At 50.4% G+C, this 21,101-nt stretch overlaps 1 protein-coding gene across 2 annotated transcripts in view; it reads right to left on the minus strand.

Moving 5' to 3' along the window:
- PBX1 (PBX homeobox 1) overlaps positions 1–20,574 on the minus strand; it is a 130,416-nt gene extending 109,842 nt beyond the window's left edge. For both annotated transcript variants that reach the window (XM_058808287.1, XM_058808286.1), the window contains exons 1-2: positions 20,281–20,574; positions 17,724–17,797 (exon numbers count right to left, since the gene is read on the minus strand). In XM_058808287.1, coding sequence (XP_058664270.1) covers positions 17,724–17,797; positions 20,281–20,471 — 265 coding nt within the window. In that variant the 5' untranslated portion in view covers positions 20,472–20,574. The remainder of the gene's footprint in view (positions 1–17,723; positions 17,798–20,280) is intronic.
- Between the last annotated feature and the right edge of the window lie 527 nt (positions 20,575–21,101).

The raw sequence follows: 21,101 nt of genomic DNA on the forward strand, positions 1-21,101 counted from the left end.
GCTGGAGACCAGCAGCAGCATGTCTTGATGCCTCCCCACCAAGGAGCCAGCCCCATCCACTTCTGGAGCTGCTGGAAGGTGAAAAGGGGGGGCTGGCTGAGAGCACCCCCACACAAACCCCATCCAAAGCCTTCCTCGGGGATGAGGGGCTGCACGGCCAGTTCTGCTGTGCGCAGCCCCACACAAACCCCACCCAAAGCCTTCCCCGGGGATGAGGGGCTGCACGGCCAGTTCTGCTATGTGCAGCCCCACACAAACCTCACCCAAAGCCTTCCCCGGGGATGAGGGGCTGCACGGCCAGTTCTGCTGTGTGCAGCCCCACACAAATCTCACCCAAAGCCTTCCCCGGGGATGAGGGGCTGCACGGCCAGTTCTGCTGTGTGCAGCTCCCTCCCCCCGTCCCCATCCTATCGAACAATCTCGCCACGGGCTGCTTTTGTAAGCCTCCAGCCCCAAAAGAAAAATGATGGGTTTGAACTCTTAACCCCGCCCCAGAAAAAGGCTGGAATTAAAAGGGGTTTATGACTAAGTATGCAGATGGGAATACTGTAATAACAACAGGCAAAATGTTTGCCTAGCAGTTCTGGGCTGGTTTCGGAGGGAGGGGGGGAGAGAGAGAGTGGGATGGGGCGGCTTCTGGCTGGAGGATGACGGCACGGAGAAAGAATTTGGCGGCTGGGAGGGAAGGGAGGTTGCTGATAAATGCCGGGGCAGAGACGAGGAGTGGGGCCAGGACCCGAGCACGGCATGGCTGGCACCGGAGGGAGGCTGGCTGTGGTGCGCTGCAGGCTCCTGGCCGCCGGACAAAGGCGAGCACAGAGCGGGCAAGGGGGACACGGCAGCGCGGCTCAGCTCGGGGCTGCCTCAGCAGCCTCGGGGGGACACTGCCACACTCGCCGGGATGGGGAATCTACCGAGGCACACAGCACTGCTCCCCTGAAATACCCCATATTCCATTCTGCACGCAGAATTCTGCCTAAGGGAGAGCCCGCAGCCCGAACAAGTGCCTAATTTTTACCAGCAGTGGGACTCCAGCTCTGCTGAAAAGGTGATAAAACCTCAGTGCTTAAGTCACCTAGGAGGGCATTTTCAGGACATCACCTTCCTCTTTTAGCAACAGGCTGCATCAAGGCGCCACAAGTGGGAAGGTCAGGCTAGGGGAGACCTAAACCTCAGCCGCCATCCTAGAGGAGTGCACCCCGCCACTGGCATAACCCCATTTCAACAGCCTCCAATCCTGCACAGGTCTGCTCCCACTCCTCTGGCACCAGGGACATCCAGGACTCCCCTCTCTGTGAGGGATCAGTCAAGTGAAGCCACTCAATGGCCCCCAGTCACACAACAGGGAGTCTCTGCACATGGTTTGCAAGACCCCAAAAATGCCTCCCTGCCACTGTAACCAGGTCAGGCTGACCCCTGGAACCTACAGAGAGGTTTGTTCTATAGTTCAGTGGGGATGTGACTCCCTGATTGTCCCAAACCAGCACCTTCCTGCTCTCCAGCTCCCCACTGAGTGCCTGCAAACTTCACACAAGATGCAAACCACTTGCACAACACCACACACAGCTTAGCAGCCACAGGCCACAAAGCCAACTAACACCCAAATCTCGCAACTCAGCAGGACCCAGGGGACAGAAACTCACGTGTAGTACATGCAAACAAGCCACAAACCCACAGAGCTCCCCAAGCCCCCAGAGGAGCCACAAGATGGGACTATTTTGAGCGATGCTCCTGCCACAAGCATGAGAAGCTCACTGGGCACGGCCCAGCCTGACGCAACAGCAGCGCTTTGCCAAGCCAAGCAGCTCACAGGGGCACAGCTTCGGATGGGAACGTGCCCCAGCTGCTCCCTGAGAAGGTAAAGCTGCGTGCAAAGAGCCTCACAGCACCACTGGCAAGGCAGGAACTCCAGGAGACTGCCCAGCTTGCAAGGCAGGGGATTTGCAGGCGTCTCACACCCAGCTCTGCTCAACAGGGACCGCAGCATTTGCAGGGCCAAATGTGGGAATTTGGCTCTATTGTGGTCACCTCCTGCTGACCCACTGCCATTTACCAGAGATAGGGAAAGCTGGAAGGAGCCTGGATACTAAAAACTGCCTCATTGCTACAATCCTCCTCTAGGTCCAAACAGAAAGGCAACAGCCCTACAAAAACCAACTAAGAGGCATGTGGACTCCACTTCACACACACACCCCTCTCCTAAAGGAGCAAGGAGGTCTTTCCTTTGACCTTTCAAGCAGAGCAAATGCCTCTCCAAAGACACCTAGGGACTGCCTGCGGGGTCAGGAAGATGGTCAGCACTGATGGGAGCGAGCAGTGCAGAGGGTGGCTGGGCCAGCCAGGCTGTGCTCCCTGCCCACAGCAGCCTGAGGCAGACGGGAGCTGCACAAATGCACAGCTCCCTTCACGCCAGGAAGCACTCGGATCAGGTAATGGAGGGTGTAGGAGACTCGTGAGAGGATTTCTGTGAGTCAGCCTCGCTGGCCAGGACCCAGATCAGCAAGCTCTGCAACATCAGCAAACAAAAGAGGGCAGACCCTGGACCACCCTGGCCCCTTCCTGCTGCCTCCAAGATGACCCCCACAAGTGTGGGCTTGAGGAGAGCAGCCAGAGGCATGTGGAATGCTGCAGCCAGGCTTGGGATAAAGGCTCAGCCTGCTCTGCCTTGGGGCAACGAGGTGGTCGCCTCAGTTCCCTGGGGAACACAGGAACACAGTCCTGGGGCTTGCTGAGCAGTTTTGTTTCTCCTCTGCCAACACGGGAAGACAAGGTTAACCTTGCTCATTTAAGCCATGCAAACTGAACTTGGGAGAGCCTCCTCTCAGCCACAGCACTTCCAGGATTTAAGGACCAAATGTAAATGGTCCTTTCAAAGTCCTTTTCTGACAGCAGTGTTTCCCCTCTCTCCCAATGACATACTCTGCCTCATACCATGGAGCTGCTTTATGGAAGGGACATTCACATCTCCCTGACAAGGGGGTGGCCCCTGCACCAGCACATCTGCTGGATCACAGCACCTCACAAGGAACACCCCTGAACAAAGGGTCACCACACGTTCTGTAGAGATCTCCTCTCCCTGGATGCTTAAAAGTTTTACCCTCCAAAATTGTCAGATCTGGGCTACAGCCAAACCAGCTTCCATAAACCCTCCACAGAATCTCTGCCATGAGGTGCTTCCACACCTTCCTTGTCTGGGACTTGTCATTTTTTTCCATTTAAAAAAAAAAAAAAAAGGTGAAGTCTGGGGAGGACATCTGGAAGAGGAAGAAATACCTATCAGGAGCCATCCCAGTCCTGACAGCTGGATGAGTTAGACAAGTGCTAATGAACAAACAGGCTAAATTGTTCCTTTCCCTTCCTGGCAGGCCAAAGCAAGTCTCAGAGCACTCAGAACCGCAGATCTGGCAGCAGGGAGAAGCCCACTCTGCCCAGCTACACCAGCCCAGCTGTCTGCCCCCAGGGAAATGAAGATCATGCCAGCCTCTAGGAACAGTCAGGCTGCATCCCCTCCTCCCTAGAGCTGCTCCTAGGGCAGAGAGGTGATGCAGGCAGGCCAGCAGGCCCCATGCCTCTGCTCCATAATGGCCTGTAGCCCCTTCCTTCCCCTGCTCCCAAAGGGAGGCACACCCAGTGCTGAACACTCAGCCTAACTCCATCCGGTCCTCCTTCCCTACATCTATTGTGGCTCAAAATTTATCCGGTTTCTGACAGAAATAAAAAAAATAAAATATATATATATATATATATATAAAAAACACTGCACCTCCCCTCAGCCCTTCAAAGTAAAAGTAGCTGTGGCCTTTCCCCAGGGAGGGGGAGATGAGTTTAAACATGAGTCCCCCATCCAGGCAGCACTGCTCCACTCCTCCTCCTCCTCCAAGGACTTTCACACAGCCCTGTCCCGTCAGCCTGTCTGTGGCATTTGATTCCTGTCTGTCACTAAGTGATGAGGACAAAGGGTGAGGAGTCAGGAAAAGGTCTGAGCTACTTTGTTCATCGTCTGGATACGAACTTTGGATGAACTCCGTGGGGAAAGAGAAAAGCCGCATGGAGCAGGACGCACCGTGCACAGCGCTCTCTCTCCTCAAAAACAAAAAAAAAAAAGGAAGGAAAAAAAAAAAAAAAGAAAAGGGAGGCTTGAACAAGGGGAAGGGGTGGGAGGGAAAGGGAGAGCAGAGCATTCCCCATCCCCATGGCGGCAGGCAGTCCTGAGAGCTCCCTGCTCCGAGGAGACAGAAGGATATTCAAAGCGCCTTCCCAGGAGGCATGTTCAATAAAGCAGGATGCCAACGCAGCCTTTTCTCAAACAAATCTGTTAGCGGCGGGCCAGGGGCCAGCCACAAGGGCTTGCTTTTTAAAGCAACCAAATGGGAATTTCCTAATAAAATAAAAATTTTTTTTAAAAAGCCCCACCGTGGCACGGGTAAAGGGAAGCTTGCTGGCAGCAACATGAAGTATTTTGCACACACGGACCTCTCTGGGAAGCATGGGAAGATGAAATAGAGTGCAGGGCAGGAAGTTTTGGGATGCAGCCAGGGCACCAAAGCACCCGTGAGCTCCCCTGGCACCCATCCGGAGGGGCTGAGAGAGAACAGTGCCTACAGCACAGTCACGTAGCAGGGTGAAGGCTTACAACCACGATTTCTGCTGCTCCGAGCAAGGGAGGAGGCTCAGGCTGCATTGGGGCACAAGTGATTTCCCTCGTGGTGACCTCAAAAAGCCACCACAGGGCACACTTGGCTCTGCTTTTCAGGGCTAAGCCAAACCAGTTTGCAACTGGAAAGCCCTGTGGTATTTCTGCAGACATCAGGTAAACGAGCCCCTCCTGGGCAGCAGAGCCACCACCAGAATGGCTCCTGCCCAGCAGCCAAGGTGCCTGCCCTGGCATGGGACACTGCCTCCCTGGAGGATTACTGACAGGCAGGAAAACAATTCCAACTGCACAGGCAGCTCTGCAGTGCTCATGAGAGATCTGCTGAGCACTGGGTGAAGGGTGTCCCATCAAACCACCCCACCATGCTGCACCAGAGGGGACTCCCAGCCCCACAGGCTGGCTGGAAACACCAACTCTGCCACCTTGGAAGTGCCTGCCAGAGGCACAAGCAGTTGGGAATCTGAGGGATACACTGGAGGCTGTTCACCACCAGCCTTCCCTGGAAATCCCTGGAAAGATTGGGTGAATGTAGTCTCCAGGATGGGGAATCCTACATAAGACAGAGGCTGTGTGGGTTACAAAACCCAGGAGAGCACTTGAAAGCAACACACTGGAACACGCTGGAGATCACCCTGGATGCCTTGTCTCTCAACTGAACACCGGCAAATAGAAAAACAGCTCTGCACAAGAAAGCTCTACCTGGAAAACAAACACAGCAGCCCAGCAGAAGGCACTGGTGAGATGTCCCCAAGCAGGCACAGGGCTCACATTCCCTTTCAGGATGGGCAAAATCCCATCCCTTCTGTGGTGCCCAGCACAGCAGAGCTGCAGAGATGGTCACGGCAATCTCTAATCCCAGCTCCAGCGTGGCCTCTCTGTTTGGGAAGGTAATAACTCACCACCAGAACCAGCAAGTGGAACAGATCAAAGGCTCAGCTTCACTGACTCACAGCTACACACAGCCCCAGCCCTCCCAAGATCCACCAGCTCTGCACCAAGACAACGACCAGGGAAAAATGGAATAAAAAGGGGAAGGCAGCACATTTCTCAGGGAACCAACCTGCCTGTGAAGGCTGGGAAAGCAGGATCCTCCCTTACAGTTACCACCACATCCCAGAGGAGCACATGTGAGGAGGTCACTCAAGCATCTCAGAGGCATTGCCCAAGACCTCTGATGGAGAAACTTTGATCTCCTCCAAGCACGGCCAGTCCCTGGGGACTGCCTCTAAAGCACACAGCAGAGCGTGCCAGGGCAGAGCGACTCCACACAGAAAACCACAGCCCTTCTGGAAGGGTTTGTTCTCCTGCTCACTTCAGAAAGCCCAAAAAGTTCATCTGGCAGTGGGAGGGACCTGCACCCAGCAGCTCAGCCAAGGTAGCCTGGCTCAAGGCAGTAAGTCACCACCAGTGTGAATCAGACTGAAGGAGGGGGAAAAATGGACAGGATGTTGACTGGATTGGCCAGCAATCCTATTTGCAGAAAGTGGGAGCTTGGGAAGGAGATGCTGGTGCTGCTGAATCCAGGGCTGTTTTGAGAAGAGCAAGAGGAAACAGAGGGAAAAAGTGGGGCCTGGGGAAAAGAAGGGAAAAGAAAACAAATCTGCTTTATTATAGCTTGAAACCCAAGAAGACTGATTAAAGAAAACATCCCCCCTGCCCCTTCCAAGGGTTGTCTCGTCTGCTTCCTAAATCTGATTCCCATTTGTCTCTATATGGTTCTCATTTGTTCTTTGTTTAGGTCTCCTCCATGCTCCTTGCTGACTCTTAGGAGCCCTCCATGGAGCCAGCAGGACCGGCTTCCCTCAGGAACCTGCAAGGGCAATCCCTGACCAGGGTCAGACCCAGCACTGGTGCCTGTGCACAGGGAGGAGATGCAGCAAGAGGAAGGCAGCAGGATACAACTACACACAATAGGCAAGAGGCCAAGGAAATCCTTGGAAAGCCCTACCCAGTGGTGCTGATGAGCACCTGGGTGCCTCTGGGGTAGCATTCCCAAAGGGTGAAGCAAAAGCAATTAAAAAGCAAAAGGAACCAGGAAGAGGGGATGCAGCACAAGCACAGATCCACCCAGCATTTCCCTCTCTTATTAGCAGACAGCCTTCTGATTAAACAGCAGCTTAAAAATTACCCTAATGGAGCTCCTTTCAAACACAAACCACAGGGACCTCTCCTAATGGCACAGCTCCTTTCCCAATCCCAGCCCAGGATGATGCAGCAGGTCCACGGGCTGCCCTTGCCCGCAGCACTGGCATGCTCTGCCAGCCGTGCCCGCTGCTCCCAACAGGGTCTGGGAGCACTGTGCCACCATGGGCTGCACTTTCTGTCCTGGCCCCTGGCTCTCAGAGCCCTGGATGTGCTGCCTGTGCAGAAGGACATCTGCAAGGCCTAGCCAAAAGCGCCAGAAAAAGCGAAATAAAAATCTGCCCTTCTACCTGTGTGGATTTGCCATTGCCTCAGGACACATGGAAAGACCAAGGACATCCCCTACCACCACTCTCTGCTGTGCCTCACCTTCCTCCATGCTACTTGTGAGTTTCTCATGGTAAACAATTCCAGTCTGCCCTTGGGATAGTCTCTCTGAGCATCCAGCCATGCCATCATGCTGCTGCACATCCTTATCCCCGACAGCCCACAGGTGAGGATCCCATGACTTCCGAGACCTGGATGCAGAAGAGTTATTTCCAAAGAAAACTCCCACCCCAGGCTGTGCACCTGCCAGACATGCACTGTAATCCTATCCAAAAGGAAACACAGATAAATACAATAAAAACCAACCAAGCACCCACCGCCCACCCAATCCATCCACAAGAGCAAACCCAGCAGGGTCTGAGCTCCCCAGAGCCAGGGCCAAGCCTGCAGCCACCCAACATCAGAGCAGGTCCAGATGGTTGCACAGACATTGTGACATTACACAACACCACCTTCCCCCTCCTGCTCGCTGCCTCTGGAGAGGACACAGCACCAGCAGCTGCTCTCCCTGCTCCCTCCTGCCCACAAGGAAAGCAGAGACCCCTGACCTTCTCCAACACATCCCCCCAGCCCCTGTGCAGCTTAAGCAGCCCAGGTGTGCAAATGTTACCCAATGCCCTCGCCAGGCAGAAAGTAAATTCCAGCAAACGGGGGAAATGCCAGCCGCAGTCAGACACTGGGATGTGCAAATAGCAGCCGGGGACCTTCGGGAGAGGAACAGCCCAGGCCCAGGCACTTCTACCTATAATCCCTCTCAGGATGCCCCCTCCAGCAGCTCCTGTGGCAGAGGAGGGATGCTAATTTGACTATTTGAGGGAATGAAATAAAAAATAAACGTTTGCTCTTGCGCTAAATGACCTTTTCAGCCACTTGGGGACAGAATTGTACCGGGGCTTTGGAGTGAGCTACAGCGGGCGCTGCTTGCTTCCTGCTCCCCCCATGCTGGATGCTTTGTGCCTCCAGATGCATTTAAGGGGTCCGTGCCTCCCAGCCACCTCTGGCCACCCAGCAACAGAGCAAAGAAAAAGCCTCTTTGGAAAAATCTGCATCAAGTAGGGAGGAAGAAGTGGTCTGCTACGAGCTCGCTGAGCAAAGCGCTTCAGCCGGTTTCATTTCACATCGCCAAGAGCGTAAATCGGGGAATTGCTCCTCAGCTTCTTCTCCATTAGCAAAGTATATTGCAAGTGCCTTCCCACCGCCGATAGCGATCGACACTTCACATCTGCTGACCAGATCTAACAGCCAGGATTTTCCGGGGGAATAATACATTCAGTGAAAACACCATTCCTGCCACCTGCTCCCCCCAAACCGCTCCGGGAGCGGCTCCTCGCTCTCTGCGGCTCTCTCACAGCACCACACTGCATCCTCGTCATTCTGTATCAGAAGTAAAGAGGTGACCCCTTCAAAGCAAGCTTCAAAACCCCTCAAAACACACTTCTAACCATGCAGTGTGTCCCGCTGCCTGTAACTTCCTTAAATGTGAGCAAGCGCTCTTCTGGAAAGCACCAGCTCCACGCTAAACCTACCGGGGGAAGGGCTGTGTCCTGTGCTATCAAGTCAGGATTGACAGCCACAACTCTTTCCAGCTAATTCCTTTTACCCTGTGAACTGCAATCTCTAGCCTTTTGTCTAGAGATTTGCAATAATCAGAGGATTGCAAATTCATCACGTTATCGCAGTATTTGAAATAATATTTTTGCAATTTATTGCAATATTGCAATCAATCATCTTATTGAAAATTCTTGCAATATTATTGTAATGAATCATATATTACAATAATAATTTTGCATATAAGCAGGCTCCTCTCAAACAAAAAAAATACTAACCTAAAACACTTGCAGGCTTTTAAAATTAGAGATTTAGGGGTTAAAAGCCAAATTTACAGCTGAAAGCCAGAGACCAATCCATGCAGAGGCTCCAGGTATTGTATCATTCCTAATGTTTCACCAGAGAATCACAGCACAAGGAAAAAAATAAAAAAAAAGATGTGTGTAAACAAGCAAAGGTACACCCACCAGCAGCTTGGGTTTTGAAACATTAATGTTGAAATTAGAAAGGCACATTTAGTAGAGTTATGGGCAGATTCACTTTCAGTTTGGCTCCAGCCTTGTAAATATCAAATGTCAAAAGGAAACAACTGCACTGAGTTAAGAGAGAAAAATCCCCACGCTGTGGAGACATATCTGGGATTGGGATGCTGGAGTTGGGCAAGAAGCAGCAACCAGCAAGGAACACCTCACAACTGGAAAGGGATTTTTGCTGGGTAACCTGCCACTGCTAATTCTGCTAATCGACATCACTCTGGAATTTGAAAATGTTATCCAACCAGGAGAGAAACCTGATTTTCCTCTTCTGGTAACGAGGAAGGGCAGGCCAGCCAGGTTGTGTGAAACCAAAAATGGGATGTGGAAATGATGAACTGAGTTTCCAGGATTCTACTCGGGTGAGAAACAAAAATCCAGGCACCAGCATTTAAGCAGGCTGATCTCGCTTGCAAAGGCAGCTCTGCTCGTTTTTCAACAAGGCTGAAGTAAAATGGCAAAGTTATCATTTTAGATTAGAGCAGCTCCTCACAGCACTGGCTCTTCCGCGGGTTTTCCATTTATCAGTAGATTTAAGGGGAAAAAAAGGGTGGAGGGGGCTGGAAAGAACCCATCAGCTTAGGGCAAGCAAAGAAGCTATTTTGTGTAAGGCTTCTCCTATAAATAAAAGGCTGGGAAGGGAGGGGACAGTGACAATGTACGGCTCCCTCAAGGTGTCACAGGGGATTTCTATTATCCATGGTGGCTCCCAAAATGCGGAGCATCACCAGGAGCACCCTGCTCCTCGGCAGGCACGGCTTCCCTGGCAGCCAAACCCTCCACTGGCTGCCCATTCCCTGGCTGCCTTGCCTTCCCCACCAAGAAAAGGAGCCAGGAGAAGTGCCTTTCTGTTCCAGCTCAAAAAAAAAAAAAAAAAACTTATATATATGCACACATACAGGGGCACAGCTCGCAAACACAAGGCCAAGAGATATTATTATTCCTTTTTTTTTTTTTTTTTTTTTTACTTGACACAGTTGCAAATCAATAATTCCAGGCCAAGCGATTCCCAGCACTGGGAGAAAGCATCACCTGAGTCCCTCCTGAGCCTGGCCTGACAACACACACTAATGCATTCAGCCCACAGCCTCCTCAGGCCACAGCTTTCTGTAATTTATCCCTATAGCACCCACCACCCTGGATTATTTAAGTCGCTGGGGGATGCAGCACCTCCGAGGCAGTTTTGAGCAGAAGTTGCCGACCACCCAGCCCACAAAACCATCAGCTTTGGTTTCCAAGGGAGCTCCCAGCAGATGCTCCCCAAAGGCAATGTGGGTTTCGCAAAAAAGCCCCAATATCAATGCCTCGGGAGTGCACTGGGGAGCTGTTTATCTGCAAAGCACCACGCACACCCAAAAATCTGGGGTGCTCACACAGCCTGGGCTCTGGCAGAGGGTGCAGCCTTGGGATGCCACGTGTGACCCCAGGCTGGCAGCCCAGGAGCCAGGCAGTGCCCACAAACACCTTCTCCCACCACTGGGAACACTCGCCAGACCGGAGCCCGACGGATGTTTGGGGAAAGCAAAGGATGCAGATTGAGGTTGGTTTATTAGATTAAGGACAGCCCCATGCAAATAGGGCCATATTGATCTGGTCTGCAAACACCTGGCTGGGAATACGAGCAGCCCCTGAGTATACAGAAGCTGCTGGAGATTATTAACCAGATCCATTGCTGTAAATCACATTACCTCCTTCCAAACCCTGACCCAGCACGGAGTCCCCCATGCTAGGCACTGATCAGGGCACATCCCTGCAGCACAAGGGAGCATCACTTCTCCATACATGGTACCCAAACGCCTGAAAACTCAGCCCAAAAGTGTGGGCATCCTGCTCTGGAGGCCATGGAGCCAGTTTTGTGCAGATCACCTTCCCCACAGCATGTTACCAAGAGAAACTCACTGCCGTAAGAATGCAAAGCAGGAAGAAAAAAAAATTTACAAATAATAAAAAAGGTGGAAAAATAAATAATATCACTTCTGCAGGGGAAAACTCAGCCCCATTCCTATTGGGTTCCTCATATTTTGCATCAACTGCAAACCACCCCTGTAGTGCACAGGGCAGACAAGACAGGCTCTGCTGTCTCCCAAAGCACCCCAACTCCAAGCACAAGGAGGGAAAAAAAGGTAGTAGTAAAATCCTTCTCAGCAGATTTCCAAGAGATCACAAAACCCTCTGCAGAGCTTCATTAGCAGAGAAGGCAGCAGTTCCAGGATTAAAGGAGGAACTGGGGAATAAGGTGTTGAAGCAAAGGCAAATGAGGAATCCTGTCTTCCTGCCTTCTCCCTGCCAAAATCCACAGTTCTGATTCAGCAGAAGCAGCAGCACAGCCTACTATATCTCACTGCAAACAAACCCATTTATGTTTAAACCACCACCCTACTCCTCTCAAGGACTGCTGCATGCAGTAATTTCCTTGTGACGAAAAAAAAAAAAACCAACAAAACAAAAAACAAACCATGATGAAATTGTCTCAGAGTTTCTCTGTGTTTTGTTTACAACCGCTACCCTCAAACCCAGGGCCAGCACGAGTCCTGCTAACAAGAATAAATCTCACATTTGAGAGCATTTAGAAAAGCTCTGCTTGCAGACACACAGCGCTCCAAGGAGGAAATCCCTCTGCAGGTCTCAAATAAGGCAACTTGAACCACTTTTCCCTGGAGAAATTTAGGCCTGAAAGATCTTCTGAGTTTCTCATTTGGAGCTACAAGGCTCAATAACAGGATCTCTTTCCCTGGACTCACCCACAAACTGACTGCTGCCAGGATCATGCACAGGCAAGGGGAGATGGACTGGAGAGAGACCCATGGCAGCAGGGAAAACACCCAACATTTATGGAAGAGAATGCTCTGGTTAGCTGCTGTTTATGGTTAATACAGGTATTTTTCCAAATGCATTAATAGTGAATGCAGATTTGTTCTCTTCTGTGCCTTGTCAGCAGGAATCACCAAATAGTGAGCTGATCCAGGAACCCTCCATCCCTGGACCCAAAGCCACCCAAAACCTGGGAGGCCAGTGCAAGCAAAGGCTTGGAAACTTGGGAGCATGGGGATCAAGAGCTGCAAGAGTGGCTCATCCATCTCCCAGGAAAAAACAGACAGGGCTGGGAGCAACAGGACACGGCAGACCCTCCATGAGCACCTTCCTGCTCTGCTGCAGTCACAACAAAGTTTGCGCAACATCAGGCACCCATAATAGAACAGTTAAACTGCTTGAAATAAAAAGCAAACAGGTTTGCTCCAGTACACCCCAAATCACAGGGAGCCCCTCAGGAACAGGAATGTTATGCCAGAGCCAGGCCTGGTTTCTCTGCTTTAATGGCAGGGCTGAGGGAGAGGAGGTGGGAAGAAGAGCCCACTGGCAGCCCGGTTCTTCCCACCTCCTCCCCTGGAGGATTGCAGGAGGCCAATTTTGATTAAACTAATTAAGCCTGCTCCATTCAAAGAGCTCCAACCACATGCTACCAGGGGAGGAGAAGAAGAAAATATGAAATTAAAAGTAAAAAAGAGAAGCCTGCCCTCAAGCACGCTCCTCCAAAGCCACCCATCCCCCTGATGGACACCACCATACTGGAAAATAAAAGCCCAGAAAACGGACTTGTTTTAGGGACAGGTCCAGCCCTGAAGACCCTGCTCCTTCCAGCTGCCAGCACCTACTGGGACACGTCCCATCTCTCATCAGGATGAGTGGTTTCCAGTCCCAGAGGTAGCCACTCCTCCACCAAGCCAAGGTCTACCAAACCATCCCTATCTTCCAGTCCCTTGCACACTCCCTCCCCTCCTTTCCCTTGAAGACATCAGGTTTCTGGAAGCACTTTAATTGTGAGTTATAGCAAGGCTTCCTCGGGCGGTGTGGATGGGGCTGGAGGCCCCCGCTCTCCCAAAATGTTTCACTTCCCCCCAGGGCAGCCACACCAGGGACCCTGCAGACTCTACCTGGCACTGAGAGAGAAACATCACTTCTGCCTTCAAAGCCTTTCGACTGGAAGGGGAAAAAAATAAAAAAAATCAGTAATAACAAATATCAAAGCAAAGGCTTCCTCCCCTTTGAAGGGCAGGAGGGAGAGCAGCCGGGCGAGGGCTGGACCTGCCCAGAGCTGAGCAAGCTGAGCAGGGACCCAGATCCTGCAGGGCTGTAGGACTGAGCACTTCCCTGATGAGCTTTCTTTCCAAGCAGCAGAATGATGCCTTAGGTGCAAGAATTGCATTGAAATTCAAATCGGGGTTTTGAACTCTCTCCTGTGCCTTGGGAAACCTCCTCAGTGGAAAGGCAGGATAAGGAGGAGGGCAGGATTTGATACCCTGGGGAAGGAAAGCAAGCTGCCCCATCCTGCTGGGAGAAATGCTTGAGCCAAGGGGCACTGGGCTTGCCAGTGTACCCCTGTTAAAGCTCTGCCCCACACCCCAAAAACCCCAGCACTGCACACACCCCATCTGCCCCTCTTCTCCCCACGCTGCTCCTGGTGGGGTTTTACTTGGGGTGTGGGGAAAAGAGGGGAGGGAGGGAGGGAGGAAGAAAAAGAAACCCCATATCATAATTGCTATATTAAAGAGAAATAGCAGGCAAGAATAATAAGAGAGGTGTCAGAAGTGAAATACAGTAACAGACATTAAAAAAAAAAGACTACAGTTCTGCGATGGGGGTGTTAATTGAACACAGAGCTGGAGAGAACAAAGGGGTGTTAAGGAAGAGAAGAAGGGGAAAAATCCTACCTCCTCCAAAGATCTGATTTGAGTTAAGTTTGGTGAAGATAATGCACAGGGAAAGGTAGCTAAGAGGCACCTTATATAGCTATTATGTTCTAAAATTAAAAAAAAAAAAGACAACAAACCCATTATTCAACAACAATTGCATGGCTAATCAGTGCTGTCTATAAATATTCCACTTTGTAAATCCCCCCCATTGGTGCTATGTACATTTTTCTTTTAATCCCGAATTCCTTCAACACAGGAGGGAGAGGAGGCTAAGAAAATAAAAAATTGTGGGATTTCAAATGCAAAGTCAGGGTCTTCTTAAGAAGTAGAGAATTTGCCCGATGCCCTCACCTCCCCCAAATGAGCGGAGAAAGTGAAACGATGGGAAAAGCTCTTAAGGAGGAGGAATCAGATTAAATGGTCATATATCCTGTGCTCAGCCTCTCCCCACCAGTCCCTGCCGAACGAGATGGGAGTTGGGAAAGGCTCACAGCTGAAATAGATGCTGCTGCATTTTGACAGCAGATATTTTCCAGTTTGCCATCCAAGGACCCCACGTCTGCGTACGCCTTGCCTGATTCTTCTGCTTAGCTATTCTGCTCATGCAGAGAACAGCTTAAAAAAAAAAAAACATACCAAGAGAGAGGGGAAAAAAACAAGAGGAAAAAAAAAAAATAAACAGCCATAAAGACAGAGACCCTACCCCTGCCTTCAAACTTTTTATAAATCAGGAATGCAATTTCCGATTTCAATCCCTATTGATGGAGGAATCAATTGTATTTAGGACAACAATGCCTCCCATTTCCATAATTATTATTCCAAAAAGCCAGCCAGCCAGCCATTTGAAGGCAGTCCTGCCCCTTCCCTCGCAACAAAGCGACCAACAGCAAGTGAAAACACACCAAATGAACGCCGACAACTTCGATGTATATTTAAGCAGCAATTTTTTTCCTTCCCCTACATACTCCTGCCTGGATCAGATCTCTCAACTTTTATTACTTTTAAACAGATATCGCCCCAAAGGTCTGCAGACAAAAAAAAAAAAAAAAAAAAAAAAACAAAGCTCAGGGGGTTGCCATTTATCATTATAATTTTTAAAAGTGATAATAAATACTTTAAAAAAAACTGAAGAGCCCAAATGCAAAAGGCGACTCTTTGGCCAGTAGAGATGACCTATTTTTGTAAGAACTTTATGGACACTTTGGGTTTGCTCAAGACAAGGTTAAAACTATGAAATAGTAGCCATAATGTTGCGAGAGATGGTGGTAAAGTCTCTGCAAGGCTCTGGAGTCACTTAAATCAGGCAGCGGGGTAACCGAACGCACATTTCTGCACATCATAACGCCGGGGGGAAGATGTACGCACGCACTTTCAAACACCCACCAGTGACCACAAACAATCACCAGGATTTCAAACGCCACACATGCAAAAATCTGGGAAGCTACATGGAAAGTGGGAAGCGAGAAGTTGGCTCAACTTTCACGCCGCTGCCCGCGAGGAAGGGGTAAGCAAACAGACGCAGGCGGTACCCTTGGCCCCAGAAAAAACAAGGCAAACTTCCTCCTAGCATTGGGCCCACAAAGCAGTGATTAAAAAAAAATAAAAATAAAAATAAACCGAAACCATCTGGCTGTTTGCTTTCTTATGAAGTGTGACTTTTGGGGATGCAGATTGGGGGGGAAGAGGGGAGGAGGTCTTTGAATTTGCAAAGTGAAAGAATTCACCGCAAACATATCCAAGGGTAGATAAAGGTAGATAAACAATGCTCCAAAAGCCATCTCGAGTCAACCTCTTTGGAGACCTCCAGAGCACAGCCCTGTAAGCCAAGGAATCCAGGCACAACACCAACAAACAGCATTTATAAAAATGTGAAACAGCCCCAGTTCACACCTGAATATCCTTATTTCCAGCAGCATGCTTCGCCCTATACCATCTCTTTCCATTTTCCTTCACAGACAGGAATTATTACACCCTGTCACTGTGGCTATGCACAGCTCCTCATCCCTCTCCAGCTCACTGGGACCTCACAGCATCCCTGAGCTCACCTGGCTTTCCCCACCAAGTTTGGTCCCAGCAGATTCCTTGTTCACTAACTTCGCCACTGCGCTGATAGCGAAGCTGAGCTGGGATTGAACAGTTACTCCGCCAAAAAGTGTCCCTGCACAGGCAACATATGGAGCATCAAATACAGCATCAAACACACTTAGGGAAGGGACAGGCAAAGGTTCCTTGGCTCACACAAAATTACAGGAGAAAGAGAGAAGAGGGGAAGGAATTCGGTGGCTCCCTTTTTTTGCGGAGGCGCACGGGGGAACGCTATAAAATCCCAAACCTTTCTCTCTACGTAGACTCACATCACAGCATAAGAAGAGTTTGGAGGTCCCCACACCAAACCCACTGCTGGTTCTTATGGAAAGTCAGCAGGGAAGGACTCCTCGGGAAGGTCAGAGGCGGCCCCGCAGCCGGGAGGGCTCGGGAGAGCCGAATGCCATCGGTAGGTGCTTTGTCTGGGCTACACGCTGCACAAACAACGCTTAACAAAGGGCCCTCTTAGTCATTTTATATATATTGCAGGAGTCAAGTAATTGTATTTTCAATCAGCTGCTCATGCTGGGAGGTTTTAGATATATATATTTAAGAACGGGGGGGGAAAAAAAAAAAATAAGACCCAGTTCAGGTTTCTGAAAGCTGCTCCCCTTTTATGTGTAACTATCAATGTATATCAACTGGGTGTGCAATCATATTTATTGTCACTTTCATTCATGTCATGCCCTTGCTTATATGGCTTAGATATGAATTATTGACTGTTTCAGTCCTTGTTGTAAAGAGGGGGGAAGGGGGGGAAAAGTCAAGTACTTTGCAGCGTGCTAAAACAAGGCAGCTACGGCGGCTTGGGAAAGCCCACAGATCAACTCTGGTCAGCTCAGAAAGCCAACAGGAGAGATTAACCACCCCCAGATTTCCATCATTCCCCCCACTTTATTTTTTTTTACATTTATATTAAAAAAAAAAATAGATTCCAACAAATACATAAATAAGTGGTGCATGTTGCTAAATGTCCTTCCCTGAGCATCTGTTGTTTAAGATCACCCTTGATTGATGACTGCTATTTTTTAATTGTTGCTTTTAAAATTTAAATGCCCCCCTGGGATGTGTTATAAGTGTGTTAGTACATGGTAGGAGGTCTGGAAAGTGGGAAACAGCAGAACCAACGCTCTCATGCCATTAGCTTCTAAAGAAGCCTGAGAACACCCCATGCCATAAAACAACAGTACCCTAAAGTAACTAACAATCTAATATATTGCTTTCACTAAAGGCAACTGACAACTCGCTCTTACATGAGCTAGCCTGGATGATTGGCAGACAAGAGCATTTTAACTCTTTCTTTAAAAAAAAAAAAGTAAGAAACCTTTGTGTTTACCTGAATACTAATGGTAATAAAACTGCACAGTTTCATTTTGTTGGGATTATTTCCCACACACCCACTCTGCATTCTGATTTTTTTGTTGTTGTTTTTTAAGCAGTGCCATGTCTTAAAGAAGAAACTAGAGCAAGACACAAATTGCAAGGGGGTTGATTTTTTTTTCTCCCCAGAAAAAGCAATAAATAAAGAAAGGCCATACAATAGAAATTAAACCACGATATTTTCTCTTCTAGACACAAACCACATCATGCAAGTCCACTGCCAGAAGCATTAAATACCAACGAGTTATTTCTCCCCACTTAAATAGTGCTGCATTGGGGTGGGGGGCACACAAACTTGGGGAATAAAATCCCCAAAGAACAAGAAGAAAAACAATACAAAAACCAACAGCATTGATTTCCTACCTGTTTTTTCTTTGATTTCACACAGGACATTAAAAAGCGCCGGCTTCATCCTGTGGCAGTTTAAAGCATGTTTCCTGGAAAAAAAAGAAAAGAGGGGAGGGTGAGCTCAGGTTGTCACCACGAGGAGCAACTTTCCAAATTCATGCTGGCTGGCACAGGGAGGGCAGGTTTGAGCCCCCAGTGCTGCAAACAGCCACCCAGCCAAGGCAGGGGAGGTCAATGTCACCAGTTTAGGAATGAAAAGCCCTCCACGGCCGGCGCGATGCTCCACGGCAGAACCAGCAGCTTTTGGGAGCCAAGCTCGGACCAAATGCCTTGTTCAATGCACTGGGCTCTCCCTGTCCCTCCACCTCCCATATCATACCAGGCCATGTGCTTTATTTGTGAGGCAGAGGGGGAATAAACTCCTTCTTGCCCCAGTGCTGGAAACATCCCCTGCTTAGAGCTGTCAATTCAGGGAATTTCAGCGCCCAACGCGGAGCACAGGAAGACACATGGAGAGAGAACCCCCATTCCTCTGCCTCCGTGCTACTTACATCCAGCTTATTTGCAGGTGTTAAAATTTAATTCTTTACAACAGGGACAGTAAACACATTAAAAAATCACAGCCGGCTGCTTCTGGGAAGGGGAGGGATTGCTATTCAACGCTGCTCCTTTCGGCTGCTGTTATTCCAGAGCTGACCGTTCTCCTGTGGGTTTTGAGGAGAGACTTTGGGGAGGGGGCGCTTTAATTGGCTGGTTTTAAAACCCACCACACGCAAAGAAACAGCGTGATTTCATTTTTTTTTTTTTCTCTCTTGAGCCATGGGGTGATTTAGCCAAGGGTTCAGTCTGCACACAGGGCTGTTGCTATCCGGCGCCGGTTACGGGGAATTTCTGTTTACCAACCAAAATTACATGCGAAAGATGATGTGAACATCTGGCAAACATTCACACTACTTACCCCACCACCCACAACATGCTAAAAAGATTTATATATCTGATGAAGTCTCTCAAAGGTATATACCCTTGCAGAACCACAGTGGCTCCCTTATCAGCACACCCAGATGGGCACAGACATTTGGGTACACGCAAATCACGAACGTACGCTGTAAGGGCCCTCTTACAAATAATGCTGGCACTTTGTATCTTCCAAAAACTTAATTTAGAAAAAAAATAACCAAGGAAGAAAAAATAAACAAAAAAAAAAAAAAAAAAAGAGGCAGCAAAACAACCGTGCAATAGTAGGAGGGAAGGAGAAAATGCAAAGCCCAATGTTATTGATAAATACAGCGTGTTTGCCAGCTCAGAATTAAAAATAAAAATAATAATAATAATAATAATTTACAAAAAAAGAAAAAGGCACTGGGAGGAAGCAGCTGAAATAGACCAGCAAGGCAAACCCGTAAAGCCTTCTCCTAGCTCTGTTCTGCTTTGGTTTTATTGATTTGATTAACTACACTAAATTATCCAGGCACGATTCCTGCAACTTTCCAAAGGAAGAGCCCCTCACTGCCCCGGGTCTGGCCGGGGAGAAAGTGAATGATTTCCTCCTCCTCCTAGCTACTCTGCCCCTGCAAGAACATAAGAAAATGAGTAAGATCAACCCTACAACAAGCATTTTTGGTAAGCAGGAGCTCCACAGAAGCTGTGGAGGCAGGGAGGATGGACGCTGAGGTTTGGGGTACTTTTATCCTTCTGCAAGTTCTTCAGCGAGTTTTGGGGCTGTGCGGTGCGTTTTTCCAGGAACAATGTATTCTAGCAATCTGCTTCAACTCGGGGCATAAATATCAGGAGGAAGGACAACACACCAAGCTGCTTTGCAGCCCAGAAGAAATATCAAGTGTAACCCAGGCAATTCAGGGCGACTTTTTTGTTCTAATTCCTTCATTTGAGGGTTTTTTTTTTTCTCCTCCCCTCCCTGAACTTTTGGTAGTGCCTTTGAAGGTGCGCATTAGGTTTGCACTCTGCGAAGCTCAGGGCAATTCAGACAGCGGCTCTTACAGCCGTATTTTTTCCTTTTTAAATACATCTGCAATTAAGAGGGGGGGGAAAAGAAAAAAGGCAGAGCTTCTATGAGCATCTTCAAGGCGCAGAAACGCGCTGAAAAAATAACACCACTACAGGGGCCTAAGAAAGAACATTATTAGCAGCCCTAGAAGCAGGGCAGCACTTGGCTGCTTCTTTCGGAGGAGCCCGGAGCGGAGCCCCAACCACGATCACCCTCCGCAGTTAAATCCCCCCACCCCAAAAAGGCTGGGAAAAGCCAGGCCCAGTTTGTGGATGGAGAGACATGGGGAGGCTGCGGGCGCGGCGACCCCTCGAAATCGCCCCGAAGTTGGGAGGTGGGAGAAAGATGCGAAATAATAAACGGGGAGCGGGGGGTATTCACCGGTCCCCTTTCTTTTCCCCGTCCCCCCTGGCCACATTTCCCCGCAGCAGGAGCAGCAGCACCCCCGTTCCCCGATGCTCCCGCGGCCGGGCGCGCTCCCCCCGTCGGACAACAAAGGCCGGGCCGGGGCGCGGGGGAAACTTCCCGGCACCTGCCCCCCCCCCTCCCGCTCCCCGCCGCTCTCACCTGGCCTGCGCCTCGTCCAAACTCTGGTCCGTGATGGTCATGATCTGCTGTAAGATGTCTCCGATGTCCTGCTTCCTGCCTGCCTCCCCCTCCGCCCCGCCTGGTCCATCCTGCATGTGCTGGGACAGGCCCGGGTGCCCCGGCATCCCCACCCCGCTGTGCGTGTGCATCAGCCGCGGCTGGTCATCCATCGCCGGCCGCCGGCCCCGCTCCGCCGCCGCCTCCTGCCCTGGCTGCCGGGAGCGGCGCGGCTGGGCTGGCCGCCTGGCTCCTCGCTTTCTTTTCTTGCTCGCTTTCTTCTTCTTCTTTCCTCCCCCCCCTTCTTCCTCCTCCTCCTCCTCCCCAGCCTCTTCCTCTTCGCTTTTTATTTATCCTTCACGCTGGCGCCCGGCTCCGCGGCTGGGAGGAAGAGGAGGAGGAGAAAAAAATGAAAGGGGGGGGGGGGGGGGGGGGGAGAGAAAAAAAAAAAAAAAAAAAAGAGAGAGAAAAAAGAAAGGGGAAAAAATCCCTTTGGCTGCTGGAGGAGGAGGAGGAGGGAGGAGGGAGGAGGGAGGGAGGGAAGGAGGAGGGAGGGAAAGGGGGGGGTTCCGGGGAAGGGAGGGGAAACGGCGGCGACTCCAAAAGCAGGGCAGCTCAGCCCCGCGCCGGGGAGGCAGCGGGCGGGCCGGGGGCAGGGGCTGCGCCCGGGGAGGAGGCGGCGGCGGCGGCAGCGTTGGCCGCGGCGGGGCGGCCGCCCGCGATGGCAGCGCCGGAGCTACCGCGGCCGGAGCGCGGCGGAGCCCCCGCGCACCGGGGGAGGGCTCCAAACTTTCCCCCACCCT

Source organism: Ammospiza caudacuta, chromosome 7, assembly GCF_027887145.1.
Source record: "Ammospiza caudacuta isolate bAmmCau1 chromosome 7, bAmmCau1.pri, whole genome shotgun sequence".
NCBI lineage: Eukaryota > Metazoa > Chordata > Aves > Passeriformes > Passerellidae > Ammospiza > Ammospiza caudacuta.